Source organism: Thunnus thynnus, chromosome 3, assembly GCF_963924715.1.
Source record: "Thunnus thynnus chromosome 3, fThuThy2.1, whole genome shotgun sequence".
Classification (NCBI taxonomy): domain Eukaryota; kingdom Metazoa; phylum Chordata; class Actinopteri; order Scombriformes; family Scombridae; genus Thunnus; species Thunnus thynnus.
Genome location: NC_089519.1, coordinates 33,208,178 through 33,221,068, shown reverse-complemented (window position 1 = coordinate 33,221,068; position 12,891 = coordinate 33,208,178). Strand labels below are relative to the sequence as shown.

General features: G+C 38.0%; 1 protein-coding gene across 1 annotated transcript; it reads left to right on the top strand.

The window, feature by feature from the left end:
- The first annotated feature begins 6,587 nt into the window (after positions 1 to 6,587).
- On the top strand, positions 6,588 to 11,847 carry LOC137180482 (uncharacterized). The gene is made up of 5 exons (XM_067585872.1): positions 6,588 to 6,810; positions 7,474 to 7,839; positions 8,093 to 8,308; positions 10,140 to 10,505; positions 11,774 to 11,847. Exons 1-5 carry the CDS (start codon positions 6,600 to 6,602, stop codon positions 11,845 to 11,847), a joined length of 1,233 nt encoding a protein of 410 aa, XP_067441973.1. The 5' UTR covers positions 6,588 to 6,599.
- The last annotated feature ends 1,044 nt before the right edge of the window (positions 11,848 to 12,891 follow it).

Sequence of the window (12,891 nt, the reverse complement as noted above, 5' to 3'; positions counted from 1 at the left end):
AAACTATCAATGAAACCCACATTAAAAATGTTTTCGGGTTTGCAAACTTATGGAAATCGTTTTCTATAACAAACACAATTCAACTCCACGATGGTACAAATACTGACTTACACATCAGAAATACAGTAGTAAGATTTCCCTCACATATTTTTTGTTATTTTTATTGCAGAGGATGACAAACATATTCACACGCACATATTAAGTAATGTGAAGTCAAGTGCAAGATTTGCACATTTGCAAATCACTATGTGACCACATGCATCGTGTGGTGCATTTGTAGTAGCTGCTCATTAAGTGAGTAGCTGTGGTTTCAGCAGCAGCAACAAGTGGATTTCTTGTCCTCTCTGTGTCAGATTCTGTATATCTACATTTATTGCATTTAGTACAGTTATTCAGTTATTTCCTCTTTGGGTTTTATATAATTATTGATTTTGTTTTTATGCTTACATTGCCTCTGAAAAATACAGTCAATATCATGATGTGCATCCAGTGTAATTGTAATCTTTTTTAAATGAAAAGAAAATAGTATATGAGGGACACTTTATGGCCCATGATGGTGCATCAAACATAGATATAGACATTTGTTCTTGTTTTCTTCTGTGTTGTGATATATCACAGCTCAACGTGAGACAAAACAAAGTCAATGATGGTTAAATGTTGATCTTGAAGTGTTTTGTAGTGCATTTCAACTACAACTGCCTGTATTGGTAAAACGTAAAAACAAAATATAATTTGTGCTATTAAAGTGCACAACCAAAAGCCAGTAAAAAAAAAAAAAAAAGCCCACTGCTATGACACCGGAAATCCCCATTCTGCTCTCTAGCTGTCAACTGTCAACTCAGCCTTTTTTTTCTGTCGACCGCTTCTTCAAAAAAACATTTCTAGCACATCAAACAGACACAAGTAGGATTTATATCTCAGAGAAAAAAGTGAGGACAATTTTGTGAGGCATTTCTTTCGCTTATCTTTTTTTGCTTTTGTTATCTACATAACAGCTGTGAATAATTGCTTGTGACTCGGTGTTCTATACGTTTCCCTGCAGTTTGCTCTCACACCCCTGCAGGAACCTGACCACAGAGAGGAGGCAAAACAGACACTTTAATTTGCCACAGTCTATTCAGAATTACTTTTGCTTTCATCCTGTTCAGTTAAGCTGCAGAAATGTACACAGGTCGTATTGCCTGTGTTGTCTTTGACTGCACCTTTAGACTGTATGAGTTCATTTGTATTCTGTAAAACTGAACAGTTTTTCTGTTTGTTTCCCCCTTTAGCTTTCTACACTTATGCATAACCCAGATATTATGCAATTATTTACAGCATATTTACACTTTGGTGACAGTGACTGCAGTAATCAGCACTTTCTATTCTGAGGAGTTTTGAAGCAGTGTACCAACCGTCTGTAATAATGCATGAAACAGGTTTATAAATGGTACGATCAAGTGGGCTGGCTCAGATGTTCCTTTGAACAGGAAACAGGAAGCTCTAATGTACGAGAAGCCCACTACATCTTTACATTGGCTCTCAATGGTAATTAAAACTTTTTCCTCTGCACTAACCTTGTACACTCCTTTCACAACATTAAACACAACCTATTATTACCACACTATATCCTTCAGGTAATGTAAACACATTCATCAACTCTCAGGCTGAGTAACAGTAACTGAACAGTGTAGAGCTTTTCTCGTAACACTATGGAAATTAAATGGTTAAACAAATGAAAACAAAGTAATCTAATCAGAGTATCACTTTCCCTTTTTAAGTTTACACAATACACCAGGGCCACAGTGCTTCACATACATTATATCTTTATTTACGGCACAGTTCTCACATGAACTTGGACTGTAAATAAATTGAACCTGACGCTAGTTTTTAAAAAAGTTAATGCATAGTTTTGAAAATAACAGTATCATTTCTTCATTTCAGCTTGGGGATTTACAGGCATTCGTCTGTTCATGCATATTAATAAGGTAAAGAGGAAGGAGGATAGGGTCTTGGTCTTTTTTTAATTCAATTGTGAGAACCACAGACCACATGAACTTTTTTTCAAGGCGGCGCCGTCCTCTTTCTGCTGTAGAGACGTTTATTGTGACTAACTGACACACGGTGCTTCTCATGTACAAGATCTACTTGCGGATGTCATTTAACAGACAGAGATTAGAGGAGCAGCTATGACTTTAACAGCAGCAGCAAGTGGATTTGTCATCTTCCTTCTCTCTGTACAAGGTACTGTGCATCTACATTTACATTTTAAGGCAGTTAGCACGCTGCAGAAATTCACAGGAGGGTTGTGAGTATTGAATGATTTACCAGATCACCACTTTTCTAAATTTAATGTGTGTGATAATTTGATGTGGACCTTTTAAAACCTGCAACACCAGACATTCACTTCTCTTTATTCCAGTTCAAATCTTTAGAAGCTATTTCTGTCAGCAGCATCGCAAAGAAATTGTGTTCATGTCATGTGGGATAGATGGAAATTATGACTGATTTACATTAACAAAGAAAAAATCCTGTAAATAATCTGTTTTGTGGAACTTCAAGATCTTGCGGAAGTCCTCTAAACTGGCTGGTTTAAGCCAGCGCCCCCTGTAAGCATTACAGTGAATCTGATGGTGACTTGTTCCCTGAAAGCACACTGTTATAAGAAATACAAGTGAAAATAAAATGAGCCAGCATGTCTTTCTCACAAGTAATTACGTACCATAGGAAATGCAGTGTAAAAAGATATGAAATCACTGTAAGCTATATGTCAGTAAGAGACTCGCTGGTGGCTAGCTTTTAGCTGCCGAAGAGCCAGATATTTCCCATGTACGTGGACCACCATGTGTAAACTATGGATGTATTAAGATATCTGGATATTGCCTTGCTGCCAATTTGTCCCAGAGCCTAAATAAGAAATTTTCAAGTGCATGACATCATACCAGTGTAAAGTCAACATTTTAGGGATTGTGAAGGACTTTTGTAGCACTGAGTGCACACAACACTGACATATCATCATCATTTTAATTAGATATGTTGAACCTGTTAGCAAACAGTTTCTTATTACACATCTAGCAGTTATGGAGCAACATTATTATTCATTTGGAAGTAGTGCACAGGGGGCTTTTTTTCTCTAAGAAAAGCTGCTGCAGCTGAAAACGACGCTACAAGAGCACTGAGAGAACCAAAACAGTAACGTTGCAGTTGGACATGAAACTTGTGTAAAGCTCTGTAAAGCTGAAGGGAGCTGCACACTGTTCACTACTTTGGTCCAAACTGCAAAATCAGAAATGAAATGTTGTGCAGACATTCATGGTTCCCTTAAGATGAATCCTACTGACTTATGTGAACATCTAGTGTCATCAGCAGGTTGACATTTTTTGTCTTTTAGTGAAACATCTCGACAAGTATTGGAACAATAGCCATGACAATTGGTACAGATATCCAACATTTACTAGCTGAATTGGAATAAAATTTTGCACAGAAATTCATGATTTGCAATGAGTCCCATAAACATCTGAGACACTCTGACTTTTCCCTCCAGCGCCACCATCAGGTCAACCTTAAAATGTGTTCAAAAAACCTTTGTTCATGACTAAATACCTGCTAAACTAACCACATTCCAACCAATTTCAGTTGTACTTTGTGTTCAGTAATAATTTGCAAACGTCAATATGCTTACACATCAAACTAAGATTGTGAGCATTTTAGCATGAAGACATTTTGCTGAAAGCACCTCATTACAGACTCAATGGTTGTAGAATCTTAGTCTTATTTAACCTTTACTGGCCTACATCAACATTTCTGGTCTATATCATCATACATTAGGACTAAACTTTACAAATCAACGTAGAAGTATAATAAGTCTCACTTAGCTGTGAACCTATGTTCTGACCTCTGCCATTTCAGTATAAAAGTGATGTGCCTTTTATTATCTACACATCACAATAGCTGCCACACCTCAGTCTCATTTCTCTACAGTTTCCATTCACACCCAACAGCACCCTGACCACAGAAAGGAGAGCAACCAAGCAAAGCATGTTTCCATGTAAAAAACCCTTATTATAAATAACCTTCAGCTTAAAAAGTCAGTAAACAGACTGCATGATGTTCTGCCACAGTGCACAGAGAGGAGCTGTACAGAGCATATCTACCACTGCTCCATTACAGTATAAACTGACTGTATATATTCAACTGACCACTTTGTCTGTCTGCATAAACCAGAAACTACGATGAAACTTTATATATAGTATGTAGCCTTGTTCAACGCTGATGTAAGAAAATCCCTAATGACAGACAAAACAACTTTATGATCTGCTCTGCTCTATTCTCAGAGAAAGGTTGATACTTTTAACATTAGCAATGAGCGCTACAGAAGAAAAGTAGGGCTACTGAAAATACCTGAGATCACTTCTAGCTAGATAGATGCACGATGAGGAACTTCAGACAATATTTGCAATAAATCAGCACTTGTTATGAAGTTTGAAGTTTGCCCAGGTTGTCCTCTTCCAGATTCAGGGCTGGCCCTTACTATGTTGATGCCCTAGGTGAGATTTTAGATTGGAGACCCCCTTCCCTACAAGGGGGTGGGCGTAATGGTGGATGGGGCTAGTAGGGCTGCATGATAATAGCCAAAATGTTAATCCTGATTATTCTGCCATTTCAGAGCAATTGGCGCCCCTAAAAAAATGCAAAAGTAGCGCCTCCAGTCCAAGTGTTTCAAAATAAAAATTAATTCACAGTAAATGAAGTGCAACAATGGTACCTCCAGCCCAGAATGTCCTCCAAGTCCTTGAAACAAATAGGCAAATGGGGTTCAGGGACCATTCAGTGAGAGTTTGGTGGCTTTCAGGTGAAAACTGACCAGTAAAGCCTTGAAAATCAAACCAGATGAAAACCCATCCAAGTCAATGGGGAAAAAGAGGAAAAAACAAGAAAGGAGAACAAGTGCATATTTCTGAAAGCTGTATACAAGCACACTTGTCATGTGCCACTCATTTGGCGCCCACCTCCGTCATCTATGTGGCCTATGCCACAGACTGCCCCTGCCCACATCGTCTTGGTACCTTGACTACAGATGATCACTGTTGTTGTTGTGTTATGAGTCTGATTGTGGGTTCTGATGTGCTCTGTGTTACAGTGGTACAGGGACAGTATGCCATGGGAGTGACCTACACTTCTACTGAGATGTGTGTGTTGAAAGGATCAACAGTGGACATACGCTGCACCTACAGATACCCACCCAGAGAAAATGGCCTTGATACTACAGTTGAGAAAACATTCTGGTTCACTAAAATGAAAGGCGCTGAATATGTGGATCTGAGAACAGACTCAGAGTATGCAGGTCGTGTTCAATATCACTGTGATAAGAACGACTGCACTCTGAGAATCACAGACCTGAGAGAGAGTGACTCAGCTGAGTACAAGTTCAGGTTCATAACAAACCAATCAGGAGGGAGATTTACTGGTTTACCTGGAGTCACTTTGACTGTCACAGGTAACATTTTCATTCACATGTTAATTTCCAAATGTTCAATATATAGAAAATAATAATATGAATGTATCTGTGTGTGTTTGCATGTGTATGTTGACAGTTTTGTCTAAAATAACATTTTTGTTCCTTTCTCATAAATCCAGATCTACAGGTGATAACATCACATTCACATAATTCATATAAAAAGCTGACGTGTCACAGCAGTTGTCTACCTCCTCGTACTTCCTATGTCTGGTACAAGAATGGAAAGAAAATTCAGGCAGAAACATCTACTTATTCAGGCAACTTTGATTCTGCTGACAGCTGTTCCTGTGCTTTAAAAGGACATGAGCATTACCCGTCTCCCCCAGTGTGTGAGTTTACTCTACAGCCTTCCACTAACATAACACCATCTGGTGGAGCCTCACAATAACACAGACTTTAATATGCAGACTCCAATTTGACTCCTTGTCTGGTTTTCTGGTCTTATTTGTTCATTTCATCTTTCAGGTGTCGATGGTCAATCCTGCAACAGAGTGATTTACACTGACAGAAGCATCTGTGCCTTCAGAGGCTCATCAGTGGACATTTCCTGCACATACAGTGGTTCCAGCACATACTATGGATCTATCACATCAAAATTCTGGTTCAATCCTGAACGTAGTCATCAGTGGCGGTATTCTTCACAGCCTGAGTACCTTAGTAAAGACTCCCAGTATGCAGGTCGTGTTCGGGTCCTTGAAACCGGGAGAGGACGCTCCACTCTGAGAATCTCTGACCTGAGAGAGAGCGATTCAGCCCAGTATCACTTCACATTCAAAATACGAAGATTTGAATGGGGGAGTAATTTACCTGGAACAACTCTGACTGTCACAGGTATTGATGAAAACAAACACTGACGCAGTACATTTAAACAAGCTGATTAGAAATGAATGGGGCGATTGGCTGAACTAATGGACATGAATTTCATTTAATATCGATTGTGATTGAAGGATTTTCATCATTATGTGTACAAGTTTTTGTTTAGTGATCCACCAGTTTAGTTGGTCACTTATATGAACTGTCATTTTAACTGTCTGCCTTTGGTTTAGTTATTTGTGATGTGCAAATGTCTTTTTTTTCCCCCGCAGATCCAAATCTGCAAGTGATGGTGAACAGAGCCGATCAGTATTCTACCTGGGCAGAGCTGAGGTGTCACAGCAGATGTCGTCTACCTGATCATTCTTCCTTCATCTGGTACACGAATGGACAGAAAATTCAGGATGAAACACTTTCTATTCATAACGTATACCTTGACTCATCAGACAGCTATTCCTGCGCTGTAAAAGGATTTGAGCATCATCCTGCTCCTTCAGTGTGTGAGTTTACAACACAGTCTCTCACTAAACTAACCACATCTAGTGGAGCCTTTAACCTATTGTACTATACCTTGTATTTACATGTAATTCAGGGGCAGCATGTGATTCAAAAATTGACATAGAAGTGGATCAAAACCAAACCACATCCCCATGAGATGTTAGACATGTTGAACTCATATCTTATTCACTGTGCTGACTGTGACACAAATGTAAAATGAGAGCTTACTGTACATTTAAAACATCAGTTCACTCAAAATATAAAAAACATATTTTCTGACTTGCTCCCTTTCTAACCATGTGAATAGTTACAGTTTCATGTGCCTAAATTTTGAGATATCAATCCTGGAAATGTCTGCTGTCATCCCAATACAAAGAAAGTGAATTAAATATGGTTTGTACTGCTTAAAGCTTTGAAAACTTACGTTTGAAAAACTACGGATCTATGTCTTACAGTTACTTTGGATAAAACACTAATCAAAACTCACCTTTTCATACCTGCTTCTAATGTGTAATTAATGTTTTGTGTTACTTTGTGCTTTTAGTTTGTTGTTTTTTTATGATCCTTTTAACTTATGTAAAGTGTCTATGAGTACCCTGAAAAGCCCCTTATAAACAAAATGTATTATTATAACTGTTCTGTTTGAAATTAATTTTATCTTTCAGGTGTCAATGATCAATCCTGCAACAGAGTGACTTACACTGACAGAAGCATCTGTGCCTTCAGAGGCTCATCAGTGGACATTTCCTGCACATACAGTAGTTCCAGCACATACTATGAATCTATCACATCAAAATTCTGGTTCAGTCCTGAACGTAGTCATCAGTGGCAGAATCCCTCACAGCCTGAGAACCTTAGTGAAGACTCCCAGTATGCAGGTCGTATTCAGCTCCTTGAAACAGAGAGAGGACGCTCCACTCTGAGAATCTCTGACCTGAGAGAGAGCGATGCGGCCCAGTATCACTTCACATTCAAAACACAATGGTTTGAATGGAGGAGTAGTTTACCTGGAACAACTCTGACTGTCACAGGTACTGATGAACACAAACACTGACACAGCACATTTAAACAAGCTGATTACTAATAAATGGGGTGATTGGCTGAACTAATGGACATGAATTTCATTTAATATTGATTGTGATTGAAGGATTTTCATCATTATGTGTACAAGTTTTTGTTTAGTGATCCACCAGTTTAGTTGGTCACTTATATGAACTGTCATTTTAACTGTCTGCCTTTGGTTTAGTTATTTGTGATGTACAAATGTCTCTTTTTTCCCCACAGATCCAAATCTGCAAGTGATGGTGAACAGAGCCTCTCAGTATTCTACCAGGGCAGAGCTGAAGTGTTACAGCAGATGTCTACCTTTTTCCTTCATCTGGTACAAGAATGGACAAAAAATTCAGGATGAAACATCTACTCTTAACGTGTACTTTTCCTCCTCAGACAGCTATTCCTGCGCTGTGAAAGGATTTGAGCATCGTCCTGCTCCTTCAGTGTGTGAGTTTACAACACAGTCTCTCACTAAACTAACCACATCTAGTGGAGCCTTTAACCTATTGTACTACACCTTGTATTTACATGTAATTCAGGTGCAGCATGTGATTCAGAAATTGACATAGAAGTGGATCAAAACCAAACCACATCCCCATGAGATTTTAGACATGTTGAACTCTTATATCTTATTCACTGTGTTGACTGTGACACCAATGTAAAATGAGAGCTTACATTCAAAAAGTCAGTTCACTCAAAATACAAAAAACATGTTTTCTGACTTCTGCCTTTTCTAACCATTAGGGGTGTGCCTGAATACAAATACGGTATTCGTATTTTTGTTTTGTTTTTTTTTTTCTTTTTTTTAACGAATATTTGTTTCATATAAATATTTTAAAAATTATTTATTTTCGGGAAGAAAAAAAAAAATCCATGTCAAATACCAGCGTGCAGGTCGGTTGCATCGCTATCTCAGTCCCTCTCTTCTGCTCCGCTGTTATGTCTGTCGGCAGGTCTCAATGAGGGGAGTCACATCCACCTGCTGCAAAATGCACATTTCCTAATTTGGACATCACCCCAGGAGTTGGGAGTGTTCCCCAGAGATAAAGCTGAGCTCGCAAGGGACTCTTCATAAGCTGTTGTTCCCCTTCTCCTTTCCACAAAGTTAGGTTGTAAAAATAGACAATAAATGAAAAGTGCAAAGCAAGAATCACCTTTGAAGTTCATCCCTGTATGTCTCTGTGTTATGGGTGTATAAATAGGTAGAGGTCTGTCTGCAATGAGGCGATGAGTAAAGTTTTAGCTCATTAGTCAGCGCAGTCGTCTATGATCTGGGAGACTCCAGTTCAAGACCCGGTGTGGGGACCTCCTTCATAAGGTAGTTTATTCATGAACACTTATTGTAATGCTTTAATTTTCTAAAATTAAAGCGTAATAAAAACAAAAACAGGATTTTTAAGCCTCTTTCCACTTTTATTTGAATACAAATACAAATACAAATGATTTTGCTGCTTTGACAAATATAGATACAAATACAAATACTGGGATCTCTGCACATCCCTACTAACTATGCAAATAGTTACAGTTTCATGTGCCCTGATTTTGAGATATCAATCCTGGAAAAATCTTCTGCGATTGTTTGTACTGCTTAAATCATTTAAAGCTTACGTTTGAAAAACTATGGATCTATGTGTCTTACAGTTACTTTGGATAATCTACAGACCTTGTTGTGGACAGTTTTTACAGAGAGTACATCTTGAGTAGAAATTAGATCCAGTGGAAATTGTTGACAGATATGTCTGTGGATGATTCAGAGTAACCAAAATAATTTTCAAACATGATTTTCAACCACAAATTAAATCTATTAAGTCTATCTACATAGTCTTGAGGTGATCTAAAAGTTAAACAACGGCTGTGTTTGTGATAAGACACTACAAATAAGAGAGAAAATATGTTTTTTTGTGATTTGGGTGAACCAGCATTAATCATGTGATAAACAGGATTTCCTGTTGAGCCTCGTTGAAAAGAAAAGATGTGGGAAAACATCCCTCATCCCACCAAAACACACACACACACACACACACACACACACACACACACACACACACACAGATGAGACTTCACTGACCTGTCTCTTTAAAACACTAATCAAAACTCACCTTTTCAGACCTGCTTTTAATGTGTAATTAATGTTGTGTGTTACCTCGTGCTTTCAGTGTGTTGTTTTTTATTATCATTTTCTGAAAAGCCCTCTATAAACAAAATGTATTATTATTATGTTATTAGTTTTATTAGTATGTATTATTATAACTGTGGTGTTTGAAATTTTATCTTTCAGGTGTCCATGGTCAGTCCTGCAACAGAGTGATTTACACTGACAGAAGCATCTGTGCGTTCAGAGGATCATCAGTGGACATTTCCTGCACATACAGTGGTTCCAGCACATACTATGGATCTATCACATCAAAATTCTGGTTCAGTCCTGGACGTAGTCATCAGTGGAAGAATCCCTCACAGCCTGAGGACCTTAGTGAAGACTCCCAGTATGCAGGTCGTGTTCGGGTCCTTGAAACAGAGAGAGGACGCTCCACTCTGAGAATCTCTGACCTGAGAGAGAGCGATTCAGCCCAGTATCACTTCACATTCAAAACACAAAGATTTGAATGGGGGAGTAGTTTACCTGGAACAACTCTGACTGTCACAGGTACTGATGAACACAAACTGATATAAATACACAAACATTACTACTTTTAAAAACACTGAAATTGTTGCTAATGATCAATTGCCATAACATTGCATACATACATATTAAGTACAGTTACTAATGACCTTCACTACTTCTAGGAATTGTAACAGATGGCTTGATGTGCAGGTACGTCTATGATAATTTAAAGCTAATGATGATAATATTGTTCTTGTTCTCATATCCAGCTCTCCGGGTGCAGGTGATCACAATAACAGTCCATCAGTCTTATACCAAGGCAAAGCTGAAATGTCTCAGCAGCTGCAGTCCAGTAGGTCGTATTTCTTACATCTGGTTCAAGAACGGACAGAAAGTTATGAAGGAGGAAACTTCTCTTTATTCAGGGCAGTTTAATCCTGGTGACAACATCTCCTGTGCCTTAAAAGGACATGAGGATTACAGCTCTCCTTCAGTGTGTGAGTTTAGTTCACTGTGTCAGGACACACACACACTGACACCAAGTTGACCTTTTTCTTCCTTTTTTTTAAACTCCATTATAATATCAGATGTAATCATACTGAAGTCTTCAAAATCTTTATGCAGACTCAAGAAAAGCAATTGTCAGATATGTTGTGATTTAACATGTTGAAATTCTTTCCTATTAGGTGAAATTTTGTGATTCTGAAATATTTGCAGTATAGAAAATACTGTATGTTGCTGCTACATTTAATGTTTTGGGAGTTATAATATTTGTTATTGAGATGCTCTAATACGTCCACTGATGATGTCATGTAATTTTTTTTTTCATAGTAAACCTTTTTATAGGAGTTACTAGATCATGAAGACTTATTTTATGTCAGACTCATTGCTTTACACAGACTTCAATTCAGTAGCAGTAAATTTGAAAGGCTTGATATAACAGCATGACTTTAAACTGAACTTTAAACTACTACAATACAACTGAAATAGTTTCTGCAACAGGATTGGAACACAAATGTATCTGAAGATATGTTTAATTCTGTGAAAAATTATGCAGTTGATAATGCAACAGCTGTGAGTATAAACAGCCATCAGGAGGAAGAGTGTTGTATATTTTAATTGAGCCCAATTAAACTATTCATAAGAGCCCAGCTTTGTTCCCCTCAAAATGAAACATATGATTCATTTCCCATTCTGGGTTATTTTCATTCAATTCATTATGTGTATTCAGCAGAATTATTTATAAAACATAATAAGGAAGTGATCTGCCTGCTGTGCAGAATTATTAAAGGTCTGTTATTTGCGGTTAGTTCCCACCAGCAGCAGTCTAACCTGGAATAGCTCCAGGATCATCATTGTGAATGGCTGCTGTGACAACTACTAGGGATGATCAATAAGAGATAAGAGATAATAAGAGAAAAAATGAATTAAAATATTCTATTATCTATCATGACAACATATTCTAATCTTCAATTTAATGCATGTCTAAATCTCCTACAGATGCACCAATGCCTCCCTCTGTGTCAGTGAGTCCCTCTGATGATATCATTGAGGGCAGTTCAGTGACTCTGAACTGTAGCAGTGATGCTAACACAGCAGCTAATTACACCTGGTACAAGAAGAATGAAAATCCAGACCTTCAACCTCTCAGTAAAGAACCACAGCTCATCTTCAGCTCCATCCAGTCCTCTTACTCTGGAGAGTATTACTGTACAGCTGAGAACCAGCTGGGGAAGAGGACATCTGAACACATCTTTATTGATGTGAAATGTGAGTGAAAAAAGCAATAAATGATTTCTTTGCACCAGGTTAGACATAGAAAGGTTTTGCTGATCGTCAGTGACAAAATGTGGTTTTGGGCAAGTATTACTGATACAGATATCAATAATTTTGCGGATAGTATTTACATAATTTGATATAATTACTCATATAATTATTTAATAATACATTTTTTTAGGAGCTAACACACTTCTAATGATGATAATGAATGATAAAAATAGTAGTGTTGCCTGTCACAAGCTTAGCTGACAATAATAAATAAAAAAAATGGAAGAGGTTTTTTTTTTATTTTTTTTAGCTTGTACTATTGATAGCAGCTACAGTAGATGCTGAAGAGGCAGTTTTATTCATTCCTTTCATATGTGCTGAATGTGCTACTGCAGTAATACAGCCTTGACCTCGAATAATCTCTGTTAACACATCTCTTCCAGATGCTCCAAAGCAGCATATCCTCATTTCATAGTTAATTCATATCACTATGTCTCCTCTAGATGCTCCAAAGCTTCCCTCTGTGTCAGTGAGTCCCTCTGGTGAGATAGTGCAGGGCAGTTCAGTGACTCTGAACTGTAGCAGTGATGCTAACCCAGCAGCTACTTATACCTGGCACAAGGAGAACCAAACACTGCTTCATGGGCCAGAAAACATGTAT